Below are 27,096 nucleotides of genomic sequence, written 5' to 3'. Positions count from 1 at the left end.
TCCTCTAAATTTAAAATTTATACACACAATTTATGACATTTTATACCACTTGCGTTTATGTACTGTTCAATAATTCAAAAATAACTGCTATCATATTTTCGTGTTGTTCAATCTTTTTCTCTCAAAACATATAATATTATTCAATAAATCCTATGTTTATTTGTTAAAGGAATAATTTACGTTATAGTCTTGATTGTATATTTCATGTTTTGTAAAGATAATATTTTGCTTTGTGCAATTTCAAAATAAAATCACAGAACATCATCTATCGAGAGACATTATTTCGGTCAATGTGATTGTTGTAAGAGAGAAGTGTTGGTTTACAAAAGTTAAATATTTGCTGACGTGTATTTAAGACGTGAAAAATTAATACAGTTGCCGTACAGAGGTTATTGGTCGACCTCTTCAGAGATAACATTGTGACTACCATGTTCTCCTTAAGTAAAATAAACTAACCGGTTTTGGTTGGCTCTGACAATTCATTGATTGATCTTGCAATGGCGTCTGATGTCTTGCCAAGGAAGTTAATGTTATCATCAGTAAGCATAGTAGCTAAATCATCACAAGGATTGTGATAGCATTCCACCATATCTCCACGGAAATTTGCTGTATAAAGAAATCATTGCACAATGATAGAAACAAACTGCGATGCAAGTAATAGTTTGTGTATATCTCCTTAGGGCAGGATGTCATCAATATCTTGAGCTTTGTTCAAAAAATGACAATAGTGATGATGATGATGATGATTATGATGATGATGATGATTTTTGGTATATTACCATGGAAAAGTCCTGCACGACAACATCAAATAAATATAAAGCAAAAGGTATGTGGATAAATTCCTAATTTGTAGCAATTCAAATTTACTGGTAGGACTCATGTTCGCGGCCGTAAAGGACAAGTGATTCGAAGACGGTGACGTTGAACACCTACCGCGGAGGCGAAACCCAGTAATTTGTCTAAGATTTTTTGAATTACAAAACAAATACTACATTGACATTGCGTGAATGACTTCCTTCATGTAATGTTTTATAGCTTGACTTTATTACTGAAGTGTTTTTTTCTAAACAAATAATACCAGAACAAAAATCAATTGAAATAGCTCTCTTAAAGTGTAAATCAAATAAATTCGAAAATTTCTCAATTTGTTTTTTATTTCGCACGCCTCCAAAACGTTTAAAAAATAAACAATTTTCAAAAACGGTTCAAGAGTTTAAGAAATATGTAAATATTAACAATCCACATAACCTGGGTGAAGTGTGACTAAATTTAGATTTAGTATATTTACAGTGCATATTTTATCATATGTACATGATCATGTCATACTTATAAGCCCTTTATGCTAGCTTAAATTACTGTACAAGTAGGTTAAAATATATAATAAGGTTTATCGGACCCACCCAACCCCTTTATAAATCTGAACCTGTATACTTCCTGACTGAATTTATTTTTCAAATTCTACCTCAAATTAATTTTGCATATTTTTATGTACATGTTATGACCTTTTCATAAAACTTGTTGCTATTAACATGAATAAAAGGATATTGGATGGTATTAAATCAACAAACTACTTTTAAACGTTTTATCTTTAATTTAATGCAAACAACTATGGTGAAAAAGAAAATAAAACACTGTTCATTTTTACTCTCAATGTAAATATTTAACTTAAGAAGTAACACTGATATAAATTACATTTTATTATTTCTCTCTAAAATATCGAGACAACTAATAACGCTTACCATCTTGAAAACCTATGTGCATGAAAATAACGAAATACATTATATAAAAACGTCCAAACTCAGTAGATTCTGTTCTTAAATGATAATTGATGCGTTCAATTGATTTGAATCCATACATCTATGAATATTAATTAAGCACATACTATGTGCACATGAATATATCAGTATAAGATACAGGACAGTTTCGTTTAGACACATATCTACAATGTTTTCAAGATCTAACCATCAAATGCTATGTAATTTGTGGTAAACGTATTTGCAGCAACTGAAAATTTACACACGTAATTAATACATTGTACTGTCATTATAAAAATGCTGTCATTATAAAACAAACACTGAGCTAAAATATCTACAACGGAAAAGTCTAATTATGCAATTAAAAGCAGGTTTACTGCAGGTTAAAGATGTTTCTCGATATATACTGAATGTCATTTATGTTTTTAAAAAATACTTAAACATTTAAAATTTAATCAAAACGAAATTTGAAAAGAATGTTCATAAATGCGAACGGTTTAATGGTATAATAAATCATAATAACTTCAACGGATTAGCAACACATACAGAGGGTAATACTGATCAACACTGCAAATAAAAAAAGAATATCATAAATTAACTTTCTCATGAAATATTATATTGTTACAATGGACAGTTAAATCAATGGGGTTCTCAATCTTGACAAAACGGAGCATTGTGAGATGTATAAATGAACCTTCATTAAGTTAACTCAGTTTCTTACAACATCTATACGCAGTTGATAGGCAATAATATTTATAAATACTTGATTAATATGCACAATATATATAAAAAAAACTTAATTAATATCCATAAAAATATGAAAATTATGAACAGTATATCTTTTGAACACATCAATGATCATATTATACATGCATATTGAACACCATACATGTATACTGAGGGTACTTGATAAGCACGGATGTTTTTGTGTGTTTGTGCATGAGTAGGATCGGTGGTCTCCTTATTTTTGACAAGATTAATAAGTTCTTGTTTAAATAAACAAACTTCTTACGTCACTAAAATATGTACTAAGATATAACACTGTGGGTAAGCAACTTTGGTCATGTGACCACAAAAGTCAACGTACACGGATTTTAGACCGCTTTAGGCCGACAAATATGTATAGTTAATATTTGAAAAAAAAATATGATTTCATTTTGCGTTTATTTAAAGTTGCTTTCATTTGAAATATATGCATGGCTGTGTGAATTTTTATTTCAATTAATTACATAACATACCTGAATCTGTCAAAAATATCGCTGGTATATTGTCAAGCCAGAAGTTTCTGTGGTCACTACGGAGGAAATTTCCAAACAAACTCATCAAGGTCTGATTCAGGGAACTTACATCTACAAATGGTAAAGGAAACGATTCTATTTCAAACTGAGGGCGCTTCTCAGCTGCCCAGGACTTTGTCATTGAAGTTGCCAGTGAGTCATCCGCGGTTCTGCGATATATCAAAGTCAGAAAATCTCCTTGGAAGTTGTCCGAACTCATACTTTCGAACGCCTTTGGAAATAGTTGATGAAACTGTAAATTTGAAATAGCAACGTCATACATATATGAGTTAAAAATTACCAATCGATATATAAGAAAACAGTAGTAATGTATACCGGCACCGTAAATTTGAAAAATTTTAATTAAAGGGTTTAAACGCGGGGAAAGGGGCGAAAAAAAACCATTTTTTTCTACGCCCATTTTTTCATAGAGGGGCTTGTTTTAAAGTGCAGCCCTTTATTTGTATTTTGTCAACTTTTTGGGGAAATTTCCCAAAAAATTTTTAATTTTATATGTATAATATATATAAAAAAGTCTAGATGAATATAAATTCGGCTGCAAAGCAGTTGAGTCTTAAATGCTTTTGAATAAGACGCCTGATTTACTGAGGAATGACACGATTTATTGTGCGAGTTGTCCATACAAACACAGGTACATAAAAACATTTGTATCATAGTTTGGAGACCTTTCTGTTGAAAATATGTCAGGGTTTAAATCGTATAACATATACATGCACAGTGGCGTTAACTGGAGTGCGGGTATTAGTTTACCCGCACTCCAGAGCAATGCCCATTGATTGGCTCATTTTTTGCTGGGGTTTACATATTGTGACGGCAGAGAAAGGGAAAGCGACAGAAATATCATATTCAGATGTTTGTTCATTGGTCCATTTTTGCCGGGGTTTCATATTGTGACAACAGGGAACGTGTTTTTATGTTTGACTATGAATCAAAAGAGAAAGAACACCAAAACACTCGGCAATCTGATTAATACTCGTACAAATCAGATAGCCTCGTTTTTCGGTGCTCTTTTTACTACTAAACACATTCACATTCATCAGCTTTAAACTTCATGGCCAATTTCAAATTTCTGGCTTTGTTGAAAAACATTTGTACATGTATTTTCATTTTCTTCAAATGGAAAGACAATGGTTTTTTTATCTCCCAATATAAATAATGGACTGTGCATTTGTTTGTATTTTACCGAGATTTAATATCGTGGATTCACCAGGCTAAAATTAAATCATTGGTAAACACGTGGTCACCACCTTTAGTGGAACTGATTCGCATTTAAACAAAACGTATTTTCGTTAATCGTTAAGAATGTATGTAATATTTCTTACTTTTGTGTAAATATTACATACTTAACGATTAACGAAAATAAAAGCATATGTCGTGCTTTGAGGGTACCTATGTGTTAAAAATGAGAGGGTACCTGTGATTCAAAATTCAAATGAAGAGAGGTAGCCCGTGCCGCTGCAAAACCGAAAGTAGGGTGTTTTTATGAATTTTACATTCATTTTTGACAATATACTGCCATTTGTCCGAAGATGATATGTATATGAACATATTGAATATGTATGATGCATATATAATCAAGCCACAGGTTCATTTCAGCCCGAAAAATATGTCGAGGTGATGGGCGAAGCAAGACATGTCGATTTTTTGTAGCTTATTGTGAAGTTGCAGTACATGAAAATCGGGTACATGATAAATCAGCACATAAATATAACATTCTAGTGTTCCGTGGTCTTTTCCACGTGTCATACCTCCTTTCCTTATTACAATGAAATTTTACTGTATTGTTATTCATCGCTGGTTTGTTTTTAGCAGAGAATGACCTGTGCATGTTCAAAGAGGGTACCGTTTGAGCAGATTTCGCAAAGAGGGTGCCGATATGGATATGACCCGTGAGTCATTTTACGCGTGCGTAAAACCTCGCTTGTTTGTTAACTTTATGTTTATGTTTATACAGATTTGGAATGCTAATCGTATTGAATTAAATGCATATTCGTGAATAAAAACAACAAACTACAGACATAATGATACTGTATTCATTAGGTTGAAGTTGTATCTTATGTTGCTTTGTCATTTATTGGTTGCTTTGAACAATTATTTGTTTATTATTTACAATATACATGTATCATTTATTATGCATTTATATACATATATCATAAAAACATAGCAGAAATCAAACAATAGTTATCAGTGACAGTGATTTACCCCTATAACACGTCTCTGAACATAACTTAGAATTCTTGGCCGAAAAATGCAAACATTCTGTCAAAATGTTGGTCGGTGTTATAGAATTTGTACAGTGATATCGTACACAAAGATATGTGTCAAATTTCAATCTTATAAAACAGATTGGGTAGTTTCTAAACTCACAACAGAGGTGTGGTACGCGCTTAAATATTACTCTTTATATTATATGTACAAAAGGCCATAATTCTGCCAAAAATTTGCACAAAACACCAACAATATCCCTTGATATCAATGCTTTTGTAAAATTTTAGTGCAAAGCCATTGAGGAAGGCAGTAGGAGTTGAGACAAGAAAGGTATTTCTCTGTTGTTGTTGTTTTTTCTTTCTTTAAATGAGTGGCAAAAATCCCGCCAAAGGCAACAGTTTTAATCATAAAACCACGACAAAGTGCACTAGGACACTTAATGACAAAGCTTAAAAGAAAGTTAAAAGTAGGAGGAGTTAAAAAAAAGAATGGTATTTCTCTGATGTTGTTTTTTAAACAAAGGGTCATAAATCCACCAAAATAATCTGAATAAAGAAAAATCTGAAAATAAGCCGAAGTAAACTAAATGACATAGATGTTGTGAAAGTATTGTCAAAATCGCTTAAAAATGCGTTTCTTTGTGGGTTTTTTTTTGTGGATTTATATGAATTATTTTTAAACAAACGAATAGGGCCACTAGTCCGCCAAAAATGTTTGAAACGTAAAACACCGATAATTTTCGCCACGACACTTGATAACAAAACTTCTGTGAAGATGTGATCAAACTCATTTAAGAAATGTAGGAGGAGTTGAGCACAGAAAAAATTGTACACGCCCGCCCGCCGAAAATACTCCATTCTTATACCCAGTTTTTCCTTCGAGAAACCCCTTGTTTATAAAAATAGTAATTTGTTCCACCTTTGTATTGCGTATTCTTCTTTCTGTTCTTTATTGACTTTATATTGTTTTATACAGTGTTCTACTTTTTAATGGTAAAACCTTAACATGCATACATCCTACTAGTTAAAAATATCATAGAAAATACTGCTTTTACTATTTAATAGTATTTATCTATAAAGATGTCTTTTAGCCTAACCTTGCAAAATAAAAGCCTCTTTTTCATGACAGAACGGCATTGTTACTTTAATCAGAAAATGAAACATGAACCTACAGCAGCCTCAGCTCCAGGAGGTAATTTCTGAGAATTACCGGATGTATTATATTCCATTACCGTGTCCAAAATAATTATTCCATGAGGCTGTATGGATTTGGCCGCTTCATTATAATGTTCGGATAGCCATGGATCCAGCCATTCAGTTATAAAATGACTGCTACCTATTAAACCTGTAAATGTATTTGTACATTGTATATTTACTACTTTTATAAACTATAAATGTATATTATCTTCCTATAATGATGTAAATGTTAATTCGCTACTTACGTCGTATATGACACGTACATATATATTTGCTACTTATATAATCTGTAAAAGTATATTTGCTATGACATGTAAATGTATACTTGCTACCTATATCTTATGTAAATGCGTATTTGCTTCACAAATAACATTTAAAAGATAATGTCGCTACCTATATATATTGTTAATTTATATTTGTGACATAACGAACTGGTAAATGTACATCGCTACCTAAATAGCCTGTAAAATGTATTCGCTACCTATATAGCTGGTAAATGTATTTTCGTTACATATATAGCTTGTAAATACATGTATATATCGCTACCTAAACAATCTATGTAAGTAAATTTGCTTTATCCGCTACCTATATAACACGTAAATGTTTATTCACTACCTATATAACCTGTATAAGTACATATGCGCTACCTTTGTGACATGTAAATGTATATTAGCTTCCTATATCTTGTGCAAATGTATATTTGCTACCTTTTGTACTGTTAATGTTGTAGCGCCGATATATGTCCAAACGTCGAAAAATGTCCAAACGACGATAAATGTCCAAAAATTGACAATAAATGTCTCAATCGCCGATAAATGTCCAAAACTCCTTTAACGATAAATGTCCAAAAATTAACGAAAAATGTCGCAACAAATTAGGTGCTCATAAATGTCGCAAATCGTTAACGATAAATGTCTCAACTTTTCAATATGTTAATTGCACTTTATTTCTATGATCAACAATAATGCATCAGCAGTTATAAAGGTTTCCAAAGGGATTAAAAGTACCGATTTAAGTAGCGTTCTCACCAGCATCCCGGCAAAGCCCAGGACCAACGCCCAGACGATCCGGGAATGAAAAATATTGGTTGCAGTCTCAATTACCCCCGCGGCGTAAAACTACGGCGATACCCAATTTCCATACTTATAAAACCAGGATGAACTCCGGGCATCCATGCAGAGTCCAGTTGAAACTACGGATATTACAGATAGCAAGTGGACGACGGATGACCTAGACACGATATTCAAACGCTGTTAAGTCTTCGATCAAAGAGATCATAAAAGCTGAGATCCATGCTAGCACAGCCCCGGATGATGTCGGCAGAGTCCCGGTACGGTCAGATAGAGTGCCGACAATCACCAGTAGAGCCCTGGCAGAGCCCTTGATCATCCCGGACGTTGCCGACAGAGTTACGGACGTACCCCGGTCGTTCCTGGATCACCCGACCGGCCACCGGGACTCTAGCGGGATGCTTGTGAGATTGTTAAAAAGTTTAAAAAATGTATGTATTTGAAAATAAGTTGAATGTTGGATACAGTCTATCTCCCTTACTATTAAAAGGGAAAAAAATAAGTTAAACCGAGGTGCATTGTACTGGTGCTTTACACCGGGCACTTAAAAGAACCAGGGTCGCCTCTGTAACGGGGCGTCTTCTGTATCATGCACTATCCCCCGAAAAATAATATACTAACAATCTTCAGGGGACGTTGATCATATGGGCACCCGGTACCAACGATAAAAAGTCAAATACAATAAGTTATTATGCCCCCCTTCGAAGAAGTGGGGGTATATTGCTTTGCCCATGTCGGTCGGTCCGTCGGTCCGTAGACCATGCCATTTCCGCTCAATAACTAGACAATGCTTTGGCTGATGGTCCTCATATTTGGTGTGGAGGTTGGTCATGACTAGTAGATGACCTCTAGTGATTTTGGGGTCAGTAGGTCAAAGGTCAAAGGTAAAGGTCACAGTGACCTCACCATGAAAAGCTTGTTTTTAGAAGATATTTTGTGTGTAACATTGTCTCATTGACAACTACAGGGTTTACTCAATTCATGGACCCATGGGCCATATTGGTTCTGCCCCATGGCAATGATATACATGTATTCCATAACAAATTTACTATGCATTTGTTATACACATTTAAAAATCTAAAGTTATAACATTAAATTGGCTGTGTTTAAGGGGGCATACATGCTTGTTAACATCTGCATTGCGCTACTCTACACTTATAGCTATATTCAGTCAAGGTGAACTCAAGTGTAGAATTGGTATTCATATTTGAAAGTCTTCCTCGACTTACCCGAGGAAGGTTTGAGTAGCAAATCACCCGTAAAATCACTGTTATAGGTGATCTGTTCAACATAAAATATACAATTATACATGTAATTACATAATTCATTATGTATATCAATTGGATTTCCAAGATAAGTATTGATTTGAAAGTATCATAAATATGAGTTTGGTACAGACAGTCATTTTTGTACATTTAGTACTTTGAAAATGATTTCCAGAATAAAACGTTGACTAATGAGCAAGTGGTCTGTGTACAATAATAGTTCATCTATATTTAAATTATATTCTTGCTTCTACCATCAAATTGCTGAAGTCTATCGACAGAATTAATTTATTCTACGTTTTTTGAGAATGAATAATTTAGGTTTTGAGTTATTTTCACGACTAAAGCGCAGTTTGATTAATAGTGAACACTAATATAACTTGAAAATGTGAAACATTTTTGGACAGAAAATGAGATATGCTTATTCTAAAAACCGTAATTCATTTATTCAGTTTGATGCACATAAACTAATAATTTTCCTTAACAGTTGATGAATTTGTCTTTACGTACAAAAAAGGTTGTTACTATTACATGTATTAGATTGGTACTTTTTTTGAATATTCATAGAATTGTGTCTTGAAATCTCTTCTGATGATGCTGAAACGTCAACGACACTGGGATGCACAGGGGGGTACATATCATATCGATTATATATCACATACGTTACACACAAACACCTATTATTCATTGACAACATTGTGGATAATTTCAAATAACGTTTGTCGAATGGAGAAGAAATGTTAAAAGTTTTTGTTAACAGATTAAAAATAAAATGTTACACAGTATTCGAATAGTAAACATTATAATTGCTATATGATGGTGTCATTTATATTATTATACCCTCAATATATCCTTCAATGTAAAACTCCCATAGGGCTAGCAATGTGTTCTGATCGAATATCACCCTCCTAGAATATATTCCCCGGGGGAATATTTCTTATATCACCTTGGAGCACAAAAACTCTTACGTAACTCATTCATAAGGGCGATAATGCCTTTGTACCCAGTTACATAATTATTATTTATTTCCTAGTCTGTCTGTCTGTCTCTTGTTTTATATATATACATTATAACTATTTTTGTGTATATCGAACATTTACAGATCAAAATCGCTATAATTGTGAGATGATGATCTGTATTTTCTTTCAGGCAAAGACTGCTGACCTAAGAGGTTTTTTTTTCGGTATAATAGAAATAAATAACACATGGCTGTCGGGGTGATAGAGGATATTGCCAACCCTTGAACTGGCATATTACCCTCGGCTGCGCCTCGGTGTTATATACCAGTTCTCGTGTTGACAATATCCTCTATCACCCCGACAATCATGTGTTAATTATATATTATTATACCTCAATATATCCTTCAATGTAAAACTCCCATAGGCCTACAATGTGTTCTGATCGAATATCACCCTCCTAGAATATATTTCCCGGGGAATATTTCTTATATCACCCTGGGGTACATAACTCTTACATAACTCTGTATTGATAAAAACGATAATTGCTTTAGTAACCAGTTAGCATAATGCAAAATGACAGCCATGTGTTATTTATATAATATTGTTAAGTTAATATTTGACATATAAGTAATTTTTTTTAAATGTACATGTTTGTATCCAACCAGCACAGCAATAAAACATACTATTACGTCAAGTGTCTAATTAGCGGTGGCACAGATGTGACACATGGGTGTCTTATTTATCTTGTTCACAAACGAGAATATTATCTTGTTCCCACAAGATATTATCTTGTTCCCACGAGATATTATCTTGTTCCCAAGAAATAATTTATCTTGTTCCCACGAGATAATATCTTGTTCCCAACGAAATAATTATCTGTTCCCCACGACATAATTATAGCCAATCAGAAGCTGTAAAATGGTAATATAGCGTTACTTTTCCCCTTATTAAATTGAAACATTTACTTGATTATAGTATACATTATATTCATGTATAACCCATGTAGGTTGATCTTGAAAGTGCCACACTGTAGGGACATACAAAACCTTAACGACCCAATTACTGTGTTTAATAGCGCATACCCTCATCTGGTGACGCATTTTGCGTGCAAACTGACCTGGGTCGACACTGGAGGGATACATGTAAGTAGCCTTTCAAAAACTCTGTATTTATAAGGTGGTGGCCCCACAGTGGCGTTCAGTCCACCACGCGCGAATGAGTAATAATCAAATACAAATGTCTTAAATCAATGTAAGCATGAGAAGGACCGTCTTCGCAGCTTAAGAGAAAAGTCACAAAACCCATTTAACACGTGTTGCGTATATGCTTATAACGACCATTGTCGAACCATATCCCCCGACAAGCAAATGCGTCATCCTGTCAAGGTCGGCACTTTGAATCAGTAAGTCAGATTTTAACTATCAATGCAGTTAACCCCTTGATTAGCTCACATGGTTTATAAAGGTTAACTGCTTTGTTTGCCAGATAGAGTTTGCATATTTTTCTTAACTTTTGTCCACTTGACAGTAAAGGAATATGCAACTCTGTCCACGCCCCTATACCGTTCACAAACTTTCGGGACGGACACTTAGTCACTCGGACGGACAATGGCAACGCTATATGGGGTACAAAAATATTGAAGAACACAAACAATGCTAAAACGTATTGCTTCGGTGAGTTAAGGCACATTACCCCCGCGCCCCATCCGGATCTGCAACTGGCCATGCACAATAATGTATGATACATTTTACGTCGGGGGTAAACCAGGGTTAGTTGGATAGACTGTTACAGTATCCAATACAATAAATTACAAATTAACATATGAAAAGTTGAGACATTTATCGTTAACCGATTTGGACATTTATGAGCACCTACTTTGTTGCGACACTTTTCGTTAATTTTTGGACATTTATCGTTAAAGGAGTTTTGGACATTTATCGGCGATTGAGACATTTATCGTCAATTTTTGGACATTTATCGTCGTTTGGACATTTTTCGACGTTTGGACATATATCGGCGCTACAAATGTGCATCGCTACCTGTATAACCTGTAAATGTATATTCGCTACCTGTATAACTGGTAATTAACCTATAGCTCTTCAGCGCTTCTTATGTAAAATTCTTCCAAGTATAATTTCCAATAAGTAATAGATATACCATTGCTGCGTTGAAGATTTCTGGGTTTGCGTAAATTATACCATAATCACGTGACCTTTCTTATGCCTTAACCTCACGAGACGAAGTACATCGCTACCCACATAACCTTAAAAGTATATTCGACGTAGTTGCTACCTATATAACATGTAAATGTATATCTGCTACCTGTATAACCTGTTAAAGTATTTTCGCTACCTATATATTCTGTTAAAGTATATTCGCTATCTATATAACGGTCAATGTGCATCGCTATAAAATAAACAAGTATATTCGCTATACCTGTTCGTTATCACTATAATCTTTAAATTAATCAGCAACTTGTTTATTGGCTATTTAACACCGGTATGGGGTTTTGCTGCGTACGAACTGATCACGCAGGCCATTGGCCTGACTGGTTTTTTTGCATCAAATGGTGTCCTTTATATTATTATGTTTTTCTACAAAAAATATTTAAAATGTAAAAGAAATGTGTATAGGGTTTTTGTAAAACCTAGGATATTTTCACACGACCTTTTTTTTTTATCTAATCGGAGCAAGTTTGTAAGAAAATACAGTGGAATCCCTCTATTAAGACCACCAAAGGGACTGGACCAAAGCGGTCTTAATTGCAGGGTGGTCTTAATTGCGAACATTACCATCAAAGCATATATATATATATTTCATGACCACTCTATTTTAATTATTGTGCATAAACATGTTTAAACAATTAAATTATAACCTTCAAATATTACTAAGTATAAACTATTGATATAATATTTTTTCTCATTTGAACATAAGTCTGAAGAAATTCAATTATTATATTAAGGAATAAATTTTCGTAGGCCTTGTTTCATGTAAATAATTCACCTATTAGACAAGAAATTAATTCTCCAAAAAATAAATGTGCTGAAAGTAACATTTAACCACTTGAAGTTTATTTTCTCACCTAATTTTATACAACTCCACAATCATAACAGTTTTAACACCTTGTTTCATCAAGTGCCATGCTTAAGAGCATTCAATCAGATAGGTAACAACTAACTTGTGATCTAAAAAGGTGTTGACTGGACTATCAGTGATCTAAATAGTTGGGTAAGGTAAAGAATAAAATAATGAATTGGGACTGAAACTGGTGGATAATTGAGGTGATCTTAATTGTGGATCATGATACCTCTAGCATAAAGGACAGAAAATTTCGTTCTTTTAAAAATGGTCTTAATAGAGGGATGGTCTTTATTCCGGGGTGGTCTTAAGTAGGGATTCTACTGTATATCATTATTATGCATCGCATATATATATATGAGCCACTTATGAAAAGATACGAAAGTGTTTAAATGTTTACATTACATTGGTTTACTTTGTTTTCTTGTTTTAATGCACTTTGATAATTCAAAAATTATAATTATTTATACATTTTATCACAGATAACACTTCTTGTACTTTCATACTTTGATATTTAAAATTTTTTCACACAGTATAACATGAAACATTTTTATTTCACCAGACTAACATTAACTTTTAATCATTTTCGAACTACTTGATATGAAATAAAATGATTTTACCTTGTTCCTCTAAGTCAAAAGACACAAATATAATTGTGTTTTTGCGCTTCACTCCTTGTTTGCTTTGGCCTGTTTGTTGCTTAGCAACTTCCAACATGGCGGCTACACCGGCGCCATTATCATCAACCCCTGTGAATTAATATGTATTTAAATTTAAAACACATTGTTTTTTTTATCCGCATTCAAATATTCAGTCTTCAGTGAAATTTTCAGTAGACAGTGAAATTTACATTTTATAATTTCACTGTCTACTGAAAAGCATGTTATAGCGAGCTTTACGGTAACGCGAGTACCTGCTAGATAGTGATGGTTTTGAAAACTTTCGTCCGAAGTACTGAATTGACGCATCGCAATTTTTCGAATTTCGATTACGATAAAAACAGATGTATTCTGATTGAAAACGGAAGCGTGGACTGATGTCCTGCGCACTTATTTGGGAACCATAATACGAGAGCAGGTACGTAAATATACGTACCTGACGAGAGGGAAATAGAATAAACGGAAGCAGTTCATAAAATACCGAATGGCGATTTTAAAACTGAAAATGTAAAATAAAATTGAACGATTATTTTATAGTATTTCACGGTAAAAGAAAATCGTGCTCGCTTTGAGGCTTTGCCTTTTTGGTTTAAACAGAATTTATTTTTGTTCGATTGTGTATGAAGCTATAATCTTATAGACACATTTTCGAATCTGTTCCTGGCACCAACCATTACTGAGCATTGATGGCAAAGTTTCTTGCTCAAGGAAACAACTATTTGACCCTGACAGGTTTTGAACCCATACGGCTAGCGATCATTAGATAACTAGTCCGACGCATTAACCACTCGGCCATGCCGCCACTTTGCCTTTTTCATATTAATATCACATATTGAAAACATTTTCAAAGAACAGCGAAAGTATTTCTGCTAAAACCTGAAAAGTTCCATTTCAGTGTGTTAAAATATTGTAGAAGCAGTTTCCTTTTACTAATTCATGACATAGTAAAAGTAAATATGAAATATACAATACAACAACAACAACAACAATACACTGGGATTCAGGTGTTGATATTTTTGTGCTTATTCATAACATACGCGCTATTTCATACTCGTTCATGTTTTTGATAATATCAACACAGAAGCACATAAAAAATTGACAAACTGGAATCCAGGCTAGCATATGGTGTGAATCGCCTTCAATTCTTACAAAGCTATCAGCCATAGCTAGGTATCTATGGCAAACAATAAAGTGACGACCCGGTGTTACGTTAATTTCGCACGCGTGGTAATATTACGCCCGTGTGATTATTACATGACTCCGGCATATATAACACACCTGCAGTCTGACCAGACACTTTTTACAGGCGCCTCCATGGCCGAGTGGTTAAGGTCGCTGACTTGAGATCACTGGTCCCTCACCGCTGTAGGTTCGATCCTCACTTGGGTCGAAATCTTTCATGTGAGGAAGCCATCCAGCTGGCTTACGGAAGGTCGGTGGTTCTACCAAGGTGCCCGCTCGAGCCTGAAATAATGCCCGGAGGGGCACCTGGGGTCTTCCTCCACCAATAAAAGCTGGAAAAAAATCGACGAAAAAATCTCGGCGGGACGCTCTAGGATGGCCCGACTTGAGTGTACGGTCGCCCATATGGGCTTTCCGGCGGCGACCTTAAATAAACGCATTAAAAAAAAACCAGACACTTTAATCACGCAGACTCATGTTTTATTATTTTTGAAAGGCCGAATTGTTAACGTGTTAAACTAGTATTAATCTAAGTTGGTTCAAACCCCGTCAGTGACAAGCAAGTGTTTCTTGTGAGCAAGTAACTTTACATTTATTGTTTAATATTGGTTGGTTCCAGGGACTTGCTCAAGGGTGGGTCTATAAACTCACAGCTTCCTAAACAAGCGAACTTAAATTCTGTATAAACTACATCCGACAAGCTTCTCACATTAATATGAAATATTACCTTTCGTCTGTTGCACAGTGTCATAGTGAGCACCAAGTCCGATAATTTTATCACTTGCTTTTCCAAAGTTTGTACCCTTTAGAATGCCAATGACATTTGCAAATGGTTCCTGAAAACATGGAAAAAGAATATATGTTGAAATCTTTGCAATGTCATTTTATTTGAATGATTGTTTTATTATTTTTATTATAATTATTATTTTTATTATTATTATTATTATAATTATCGTTGTTGTTGTTGTTGTTATTAGTATTATTATTGTTGTTGTTATTATTTATGTTGGTGTTATCATTATTATATGTTTTATAGTCTGGACATACAAATTAGTTTACTGTTCAAATACGAAAATAGTTCGGATGAAATGACATGTAATGTACGATAAAAAAAAGTCATTTTTGTCTAGTTGATGATTTCAGTATAATGTATATTGCTGAATTATCTAGAACAGCAATACAGAACATACGATTTATATAGTGTCCTGAATGGCTTGCACATTATAAGACATCTTGCGATTTTCATAAAAATTCTTCGTTGACTTAATTAGATTTTGACCTACTATTCCTTTCAATGACGAAAACTTGCCGTCACCGTAGAAACCGATGCGGACTGGCAAGAGTGCTAATAATATGAGACTTCTGGTTAATTACGGCGCAACGTATAAATTAACTATAAAAGAAAAATAAAAACAAATATATGAGTTAATTTTCATTTACGTTGTAGAAAATAATCGAGCAGTATTCATATTACATTAGTTTTAAAGATTTATCCAGGGATCTGACCGTCTCAAAACTGGTTGTTAATTTGTTATTTAGCTTAACAATCATTTATACTGGATACATCACTTTTTAAAAATCTTCAAAATTAATATCATTCCCGACTGCTAGTTGTAAAGTAAAGCAAGCACGAAAATGGGATAATAAAATAGAACCACAAATACTTACCGAAGAAAAGCTGGTGTAACTGAAGTTATGATAGTAGGTTTCAAGTCCGAATCGTTTAAACTCGTTGTATATAAATTCCTTGGAAGCAATTTTGTTTGTATTGTTAATCACGTGGTTTCGGTTGTCTGAGAAGTGTTTGGTAATTGTTGATCTCAAGTAATCGATGTCTGCTGCGTGGATCACTTGAGCTAAAAAAATTAGTAGAATGAGATAGTAAGGCATACGTGTTAGTATTGTGCTTAATTTGTGCCAAGTCGTATTTTCGCTCCGCGGAGCGTCAGACGAGAAACCGAAAATACGACAAGGTGACAATTTGGTCGCATTTTCGATCCCCGGGCGTAAAGACGACAGAATGTTGACTTTGTCGTATTTTTGTGCATCCGTCCAGAGTCCCACGGAGCGACATTACATTAGGACACAATCAGCAACCATAGTTAGACATTACTGTGCAGAAATGCAATTCTTACAAATAAACTGTATTCATATTTCAGGGGTATTGGTCTCCGAGGATTAGTCATTCAAAATAGGAACAAGGACCGCAAAGGGTTCATAAGTGCGTAGATATTACATTAAAGTTTGATGTTGGGAAATGACAAGTGCTGCTTGCCACTAGACAACACGAGTTTATAAACATAGGGAAATAATAAACAAGATTAAGAAATCTATAACAATAATAATATATAGTAGTTTGAATAATTTGTGTAAACGTGTAAAAACATGTGCATTTCACAATTCAAAGGGCACACTTTTTGATGACAAATATGACAGAAGAACTATCTGAATTCTAAACTTGCTGCAGTAATACATGTACAAAGGGTTGGCCATATTTCGTATTAGATTATGTTGATTTTATTCCAATAGTTTCAGCCAATTTTTGTTCACACGACGTCAAAGTTAACCATCAACATGAACATGACGTCATTGCGTATTGTTGGCAACTGTTATTGGTATCACTACGCCATAGGCGGATAAAATATATCTAAAATTCTTCAGCATCCGACGGAAATTACTTTTTTTCTTTAAGCTGATATATAATTTATCATTTTACGCCGAATAATGTTTGAAAATGGAAAGGAAATTGTCAATTTTGTGTAAATTTGACGTTTAGTTTAGCCGCATTTTTCGGCTTCAAAGCGGCTTACTAAAATTTCCTATTTTTCGCTTTACCATTCGGATAAAAGTCATGCTATCGCAGGGCGTTTGTTATTTTGTTTGTCATTAAAAAGATCGCCCTGTGTCAAAATCCCGCTATAAACGGCATTACGCGCCAGTATGACCACTGCAGAAAATATATGGATACAATGGTACGGAATTGCGTACATTATAGATAGACAAGTGAAAATAAATGAAATTTGAAATACGGAAATGTACGGATCTGTATATCAGGCAATATGTATATGACTAATATCGATGAACTAAAATATGTATTTTAAGTTTCCATATTTTAGTTTTAGAAATTAAATTTTCACTGCAAAGTAAAGGGCAAGAATTTTTACAAATACTGAAAAAATCCACAAGCAATCCACAAGGTGCATAATTACACATGGTGACCAACATTCTTTCAGGCCAACTTGACAAATACTTTTTGAGCTATGCATGAACAAATTGAAAATTGCAAATTTATACAAAGTCAAGGGCAATAACTCTCACAAAACTGAAAAAACTCAACATGCAAAACCCAAGCTGCACAACTTTACATGCTGAGCAACATTCATGAAAAGTTTCATGACTCTAGGTCAAATAATTTTTAAGATTATTTCGACACAAGTTAAAATTTCAAATTTTTGAAGTAAAGGACATTAATTCTACAATACTGAATAAATGCACACGAACATACCCAGGTGCACAACTTCACACGCTGATCAACATTCCTGTAAAGTTTCATGACCCTAGGTCAAATACTTTTTAAACTACATGCGACACAAGTTGAAAATTAAATTGCATTTTTACCAAATCAAGGGCAATAACTCTGACAAAACAGAAAAAAACATAAGCAAAACCCCAGGTGCCCATCTTCACATGCTGAGCAACATTCCTGTAAAGTTTCATGACTTTATGTCAAATACTTTTTGAGCTACGTGCGACACAAGTTAAAAATTGCGAAGTTTTACTAAGTCAAAGGCAATAACAAATCCTGAATAAATCCACACAAAAATACCCAGGTGCACAACTTCACATGCTGAGCAATAGTCCTGTAAAGTTTCATGACTCTATGTCAAATACTTTTGAGTTACGTGCGACAAAAAATGAGAACGGACGGCGGACAAGGGAAAATATTAATCCCCTGATATGTGAGAAGTTAGCAGTGAACAGTGAGCTAAGCAAAAAGGCATTTCAATTTATATAGAGAAGGTAATGATCTGCTGTAATGCTCAGCTGTTTTGGGCATCTAGCAGGGCATTCCTAAATATAGTGTAAAAATGCTCTGCTGCAATACTCAGCTGTCTTGGCAATCTAGCAGAGCATTCCTAGCTTTAGTGAAAAAATGCTCTGCTGGAACGCACAGCTGGCTAGGCAATCTAGCAGTGCATTACTAAATATAGTGTTAAAATGCTCTGCTGGAATGCTCAGCTGGCAAGCTAAGCTAGCTGCTCCAGCAGGCGTTCTAAATAGGGCATTACTAAATATAGTGTAAAAATGCTCTGCTGGAATGCTAAGCTGGCTAGGCAATCTAGCAGGGCATTCCTAATTATAGTGTACAAATGCTATTCTGGAATGCTAAGCTGGCTAGGCAATCTAGCAGGGCATTACTAGATATAGTGTAAAAATGCTCTGCTGGAATGCTAAGCTGGCTAGGCAATCAAGCAGGGCATTCCTAAATATGGTGAAAAAATGCTCTGCTGGAATGCTAAGCTGGCTAGGCAATCTAGCAGAGCATTACTAAATATAGTGTAAAAATGCTCTGCTGGAATGCTAAGCTGGGTAGGCAATCTTGCAGGACATTACTAAATACAGTGTAAAAATGCTCTGCTATTCCGGAACGCTAAGCTGGCTAGGCAATCTAGCAGAGCATTACTAAATATATTGAACAAATGCTTTTCTGGAATGCTAAACTGGCTAGGCAATCTAGCAAGGCATTCCGAAATATAGTTTAAAAATGCTCTGGTGGAATGCTCAGTTGGCAGACTGATTCTGAGTTCCAGGATTTATTGTTGCCAAAGTTTTATTGACATTTTCGACTTCTAGGCAATTCTGAGGCACTTGCAGACTTTCAGGAATTTTTGGTGCAAATAGAAATAATGATATTTTTGACTTCTAAGGACCTTTAAGAGACTATTTCATTGTCCTGCGACTTTTTGAAGGACACTCGCAGACTTTCAGGAATTTTGGTGCCAATGCTGATATTGACAATTAAGACTTCTAGGGACCCTCAAGAGTCCATTTCGGTCGTCTGCGACTGATTCTTGGACACTCGCAGACTTTCAGGAATGGTTGGTGCCAATGGAAATATTCATATTTTCGACTTCTAGGGACCTTTAAGAGTCCATTTCATTGGTCTGCAGCGTATTGTTGGACACTCGCAGACTTTCAGGAAAGTTTGGTGCCAATAGAGATGATGGCAATTTTTACTTCTAGGGACCCGCCAGAGTCCATTTTTAATGGTCTGCGACTGATTCTGGGACATTCGCAGACTTTCAGGAATCTCTGGTGCCAATGGAGATATGGACATTTTTGACTTCTAGCGACCCACCAAAGTTCATTTCGCTGGTCTGCGACTGATTTTGGGAAACTTGCAGACTTTCAGGAATTTTGATGCCAATGGAGATAATGACATTTCTGACTTTTAGGGAACCGCCAGAGTACATTTCTTGGGTCTGCGACTGATTCCTTGAGACTCGCAGACTTTCAGGATGTTAAGTGCCATTGCAGATCATGACTTTTTTACTTTTAAGGACCACTTAGTCATAAGCAGAGCATTTTTACCCTAAAATGTCATTATCTGCATTAGCACCAAAAATTCCTGAAAGTCTGTGAGTGCCCTATAATCAGTCGCAGACCAACGAAATAGACTCTGGATGGTCAAAAATGTCATAAATTGTAATTATCTCTATTGGCACCAACAATTCCTGAAAGTCTGTGACTGTCCAAGATTAAGTCGCAGACCAAAAAAGTAGTAAAAAATGTCATTATCTGCCTTGACATAAAAAATTCCTGAAAGTCTGTGAGTGCCTCAGAATCAGGCGCAGACTAAAAGAATGGATTCAGAAAGGTCCCAATAAGTCAGAAATATCATTTTCTGCATTGACACCAAAATTCCTGAAAGTCTGCGAGTGACTCAGAATCAGTCGCAGACCAACAAAATAGACTCAGGAGGGTCCTTTTGAAGTAAAAATGTCATTATCTCCATTGGCACCGAAAATTTCTGAAAGTCTGCGAGTGTTCCAGAAACATTCGCAGACCAACGAAATGGACTCTGGATGGTCCTAAAAAATCACAAATGTCATTATCTGCATTAACACCAAAAATTCCTGAAAGTCTGCGATCGTCCCAGAATCAGTCGGAGACCAAAGAAATAGACACTTGAGGGTCCCGTAGAAGTCAAAAATGTCATTATCTGCATTGGCACTATATATTTCAGAAAGTCTACGAGTGCCAAAAAATCAGTTGCAGACCAACGAAATTTATACTTTATTTAAGAATGCCCTGCTAGTTTGCCTAGACAGCTCAGCATTCCGGCAGAACATTTTTACACTAATTTTCAGAATGCTTTGCTGGATTGCCTAGCCAGCTGAGCATTTTTAACACTATATTTAGGAATGCCCTGCTAGATTGCTTAGCTAGCTAAGCATACCAGCAGAGCATTTTTCGCACTATATTTTGGAACGCTCTGCTAGATTGCTTAGCCAGCTGAGCTTGCCAGCAGAGCATTTTTACACTATATTTAGGAATGCTCTGCTGGATTGCCTAGCCAGCTGAGCATTTTTAACACTATATTGAGGAATGCCCTTCTAGATTGCCTAGCCAGCTGAGCATTCCACCAGAGCATTTTTTCACTATATTTTGGAATGACCCGCTAGATTGCTTAGCCAGCTGAGCATAACAGCTAAGCATTTTTACACTATATTTAGGAATGCCCTGCTAGATTGCTTAGCCAGCTGAGCATACGAGCAGATCATGTTTACACTATATTTTGGAATGCCCCGCTAGATTGCTTACCAAGCTGAGCATAACAGCAGAGCATTTTTACACTATATTTTGGAATGCCCCGCTAGATTGCTTAGGCAGCTGAGCATAACAGCAGAGCATTTTTACACTATATTTTGGAATGCCCCGCTAGATTGCTTAGCCAGCTGAGCATAACAGCTGAGCATTTTTACACTATATTTTAGAATGCCCTGCTAGATTGCTTAGTCAGCTGAGTATAACAGCAGAGCTTTTTACACTATATTTTGGAATGCCCCGCTAGATTGCTTAGCCAGCTGAGTATAACAGCATAGTTTTTTTACACTATATTTTAGAATGCCTTGCTAGATTACCTAGCCAGCTGAGCATACCGGCAGAGCATTTTTACGCTATATTTTGGAATGCCCCGCTAGATTGCCTAGCCAGCTGAGCATACCAGCAGAGCATTTTTACACTATATTTAGTAATGGCCTGCTAGATTGCTTACCCAGCTGAGCATACCAGCAAAGCATTTCTACACTTTATTTTGGAATGCTCTGCTAGATTGCTTACCCAGCTGAGCATAACAGCAGATCATTGATTTCCCTATATAAATCGTTATGCCTTTTTGCTTAGCTCACTGTTAACTGCTAACTTCTCACATACAATCCCCTGTCCCCTAAAGTGGGGCACAAAAAAGAGAAAAGTATATAATAAATAGAAAATTCAAGTTTTTTACTTTTAATACAGGATTTCTTTTCTTCTTGTGGTATGAAAATTATCATATTTTACTGGTGCCTATTGCCACTCGTGAAATATTGTTGAAAATAAATCCTGTATTTGTAGAAGAAACTTGAATATCCTTTATTCATTTTGTACTCAATAATTGGTTGCAGTTTATTTTTAAGCTCAATGTAAATTGTGTGTTGTTGTTTTTTTTAATTATATATTTACTGAATGTCATTTAAACTTTAAACAGAATCGCTTAAAAAGTTCAAGTTTAATCAGGACAAAATTTGAAAAGGAAGTTTTGAATCCACGGATTTCCAGCACGTGCAGAGATAAATACTGACAGTCGTAAGATATATGTTCTAGATGATTATGGACTTTCTTATTTGTAAAAGTAATGATGGTTTATCTGTTAAACATCTCCAACCTATATTTAAAACTAGAACAATTATTTTAAACAAGAATGGTTTGGAGCAGATAGCAGAAATAGTACTCATATAGCAAAAGATCCTTTACATATGAAAAATAGTTAGACATAGTACCTTATAATTTAAGTTTTTGTATTTTCTGATCGCAAGATCAGTAAATACATAGCTAACATCCACGGTCTTACACAAATTTTCCTAACAGACCTAACAACGCAAAGTAGTTCTCACTCAGAACTGCTTAAAAACCAGCAATTTAAAATATAGAATAATTTTTAATGTAAGCATTTAACTAATTACAGTGCATTAAAAGTTTATAGTAGTCAATAGAAATATGAGGTTACAATCACAAATTTCGCGGATAAATATCTTTTTTACCCAATGAAAAATATTCCTTTCATGACATAGAAGATATTTACCACTTTGTATGTATATGCCGAAGTAAACGCACATTAGTAATTTAATAGATAAACCATGAAGTCAAGCTTTAAATTAATGACGCTTATTTTGTGGGACACGTAAACAATGTGTGCTCAGACTTTTAGAATGTACAACACTCACAGTATATAAACAAAATCATTGTACCGTATCTTGTGAGCCCATATACATGATATAATTTAATGTGTACCATGTCTTGCGAGTAAAAGTATTTGTTACTTCCGATCACTGTACCCTACTTGGGACATATTTTAACTTGTACCTTACTAACGATTGTTTATAAATATACTGTGACACTGGTACTATGAATGCCGTAAAAGTTGAGTAAATGTATAACAATTTCGACAAAGAATGTGGGTGGGTTTTTTTTCATGGCCATCGAAGATATTTTTTAACTTATCAAAATTAAAAATTTTTAATTGCAATATTTCTTATTTACAAAAATAGAAATAAATCTCGACGCAGATAATGACGCGTGCACATGACTCGAAAATTGATACCAAGTGTGAACAAGTTAATGGGTTTACTCAAATAGTTAAAGTTTCTAGCGTTATTACTTTAAATTGCTATTTTGTGTTTGAAATAAGTTGTCTAATTCAACACTTAAAGTCATATAGGCACAATGAGCCTCAGAAATGAATACATTTGCCTTCTGTAGACAGGACAAACATGTGTAATGATAAATATAGAGCATATTATAATTGAATGATAATAACTCGGAGAATGTGATATATGTTTCATAGATATACAAGTTGTGTTTTGTTTTACTTCCATACAAAATACTAAATCATTATTAATGTACAAATTCCCATATTGCAAAGAATGTAAAAGATGATTAATCTATGAGACCAATGCATGACGTTTTGAAAACTACATGTATGACAGGACACCAAAAATTAAGCTTTTGGAAAATAAAAATATAACATTTCTGAGGGTTATAGGGACTCCACTGAGGTTGTTTTGACATGATGGGACTGAAACTATTTTTTTCCAGATAAATGTGATGTATGTTTAGACCACTAATCTTTGTGCAAAATTTCAGATCATTCGCGCACTTCGTTTTTCCGGAATAATTATTCAAATTATAAACAGATGACACAAAATGAAAGACGTTTAAACGCTTTTCACTCAAAACGGGCTAAGAAAAGCATAAAAATACGATTTTCAATTTATTTCAAAGTATAGGGGCCTATTTCTATCTTTTCATATATTTCTATTTAAAGTGCCCCAGCTCATGTATGTAAGAAATTCAAATGTTATGTTTTTAGGCTTTTAAACCTCAGTGGAGTCCCTTATATTGTACCATTAATTGAGAAACCTAAAGAGATTTGAGCCGCGTCACGACAAAACCAACATAGTGCGTTTGCGACCAGCATGGATCCAGACCAGCCTGCGCATCCGCGCAGTCTGATCAGGATCCATGCTGTTCGCTTACAAACCCTATTACAAGTAGAGAAACTGATAGCGAACAGCATGGATCCTGACAAGACTGCGCGGATGCGCAGGCTGGTCTGGATCCATGCAGGTCGCAAACCCATTATGTTGGTTTTGTGATGACGCGGCTCAATTATTCTTTAGATAACCTAGTATTAAAATTTATAATATAGCCATGTTTGTTTGTTGAAGTTTTATATCCCTGAAACAAAAATGGCGATATATCTTTTATGTCAAAACGCTAAATAACTATAGAACGGTGGCGTCCGTGAAGTTCCATGTATTCATGACATGTTAATAAGTATATTTTCTACATGTATTCTAGTGCTATTTTATGCAAAATAAAGATTATGTTATGTTATTTTTTATGTGTTATGCAGTCGGTTATGTAAAAGCAATCAATATATTTTTGTTCCTGTTTTATTTTTGCTTATTTCCCAAGCAAAGTCCTTTGAAAACTTTAATAAGTGGACCGCAAATAATAGAATAAAATTAGATACGGTATTTATTTCTTCCTTGTTTCGTCTTATTTGCATGTAACAGTTAAAACCCTGTTTAATCCGCTTTAACTCAGTATCACCGAACCTATATATCTTTATAATCTACTTTTCAAGATTGCAATATGATAAAAATACAAAGTTTATTTCGCATTTAACGTTGATATATAGGGTATAAAGCTATATCTAATGAAATATTTTTACGGTTAACATATATTGTTTTCCAAAATCTTACAGAGTTGTTACATAAAATGTCTCGGCTATAATTCAACGTGTGTAAACAGAATAAAATGTTACGAAATGCAAAATTATGCGTCTATTTTAAGTAGGATTTTAAATAGTTTGCACGCGCTATTTACTCTAAAGAAGGTATACAAACATTTTCTATGTTAGAAGGTAATCTAGATTTTTTTTTCGTTCTTAATTCCAATAAAAATTGTAAACTGCAGACAACATACATAATACAGTTTTATAAATACCAAAAAAAATGAAAAGAAAACAACAACACATACAACTAATACTTTCCTATTCGTGCAAATAGATAATACAACTGTCTACTCACATACAAAAAGAGAAGCGTAGATAATAAATCCTTGCCAATTCAACATTGTGACAGTGTTATAAAACCAAATCCAGCGCGTTAGTGACTCAACCAACAAACGTTACATCAAATGATTATGTAGATGACTACTATATGTAATATGATATTTTAAAGTTACACGATTAAATATTTATCACGGCGGTGTACTGATTCGAACGGTTGGTTAAACTGGCCTTTCAATTTTTTAGTAAATCATTATTCTTGGAATAATTGCTATAAAGAGGACAATTTAATCGAAATGCTGTATGTTTTACAGCAACCTCATGTCTAGATTTGTTACTAAATTTATCCCAAGAGGGGTATTAAATGTACATTTCATCTTTTTAATGGCAATTTAAGCGTTTACTTTTTAGTTTGAGTATTTAAATTTTTATCTTAAGTATACATTTTAGATTTATGCGGGCAATTTGTTTTCAATATTGCCTGTTATGTTAATATCCCATAGGCCACTGAGACTAATTATACTGTTAATGCAAGTGTACCATGTGAATAGTACATTTGTACATATACAGGGTAACAGTGCTTTTAATCAGTACTTAATCTGGTCGTGTGGTCTATTTGCTATAGCAAATGAAATAAAATGGCCGCCAGTTCAATTATTATCGCTGTTCCTGGACGGCGATATATACAATTGACAAGATTTGAACAGTTCTTCCTGTACACCACCTGCCTTTAGACAATCAAAGCAAATAATTTAATATCACATGATTACAAGATGGACGTAAAAAAACTTAAATGACGGGTGCTTAAATGGACTCGCCCAGCCGCCATATTTGTCTTTAAATTTGGTTAATTGTTCGTATAACTGAAAAATACCATTATCAATGTACGAACTTAGTACCAGTCTTCGGTCTCTTGCAGGATAAACACAGCATATTGCAATATTTATTTTTGCTACATGTCATTTCTGATAAGAGAATATAGTCTAAATAAGAGTATATTTTGTTTTCTTTCCAAAACTTGCACTAAAAGAATGCTTTCTTCCGGGCCAGCATAGGTCAGTTTTAGTCCGTTTTAAACGGAGTATAGAAATAGAATGCATGAATCAAAACATTCACAATGTAAGGCTTCACACGAAGCGAATAATTTTTGCCGATTGATGCACTAATTAAGTAGCGCATGTAATGTAACTAATTGTATTTTGCGTTTAGTAAATCTCAAAACTAGTAGAATAAATCAATTATTTTGTTGACTTTTTGTGTTGACCATATACAATAAATATATTAGGCAAGAAATGGAATGTTATTTCTATATTCATGGCTGAACGGCGAATCCAAGTATTTTTGGAAATGCTCATGAATACTTGTGTTACAGTTAGACTGAGCTTCATCACAGTATTTGTTCGGGGTAATAGAATAAATAACACATGGGTTTGTGAGTAACAGTAAAATATCATTCCTCGTAAAAATGTTTCTCCTCGGCTACGCCTCGGGTAACAGTATTTTCCTCGGGATGATATTTTTACTGTTACCCACAAACCCATGTGTTCTTTATATGTTATGTTTTTAACATAATGATTATCTTGAAACAGC

The 27,096-nt window shown here is 34.5% G+C and overlaps 1 protein-coding gene across 2 annotated transcripts in view; it reads right to left on the bottom strand.

Moving 5' to 3' along the window:
• The window catches only part of LOC132751348 (uncharacterized protein YfbL-like), a 39,236-nt gene extending 13,561 nt beyond the window's left edge, over positions 1 to 25,675 (bottom strand). Inside the window, exons 1-7 of one of the 2 annotated variants that reach the window (XM_060741510.1) lie at positions 25,526 to 25,675; positions 16,338 to 16,525; positions 15,397 to 15,505; positions 13,449 to 13,577; positions 6,432 to 6,604; positions 2,993 to 3,284; positions 457 to 606 (exon numbers count right to left, since the gene is read on the bottom strand). In XM_060741510.1, coding sequence (XP_060597493.1) covers positions 457 to 606; positions 2,993 to 3,284; positions 6,432 to 6,604; positions 13,449 to 13,577; positions 15,397 to 15,505; positions 16,338 to 16,525; positions 25,526 to 25,571 — 1,087 coding nt within the window. In that variant the 5' untranslated portion in view covers positions 25,572 to 25,675. The remainder of the gene's footprint in view (positions 1 to 456; positions 607 to 2,992; positions 3,285 to 6,431; positions 6,605 to 13,448; positions 13,578 to 15,396; positions 15,506 to 16,337; positions 16,526 to 25,525) is intronic. The other variant, XM_060741508.1, reaches the window with a different exon arrangement.
• Positions 25,676 to 27,096: the final 1,421 nt, after the last annotated feature.

Source organism: Ruditapes philippinarum, unplaced genomic scaffold (genome assembly GCF_026571515.1).
Source record: "Ruditapes philippinarum isolate M1 unplaced genomic scaffold, ASM2657151v2 ctg468_1_1_1_1, whole genome shotgun sequence".
NCBI lineage: Eukaryota > Metazoa > Mollusca > Bivalvia > Venerida > Veneridae > Ruditapes > Ruditapes philippinarum.
The sequence above is the reverse complement of the archived record's forward strand: the minus strand, read 5'-3'. Positions and strand labels throughout refer to the sequence as shown.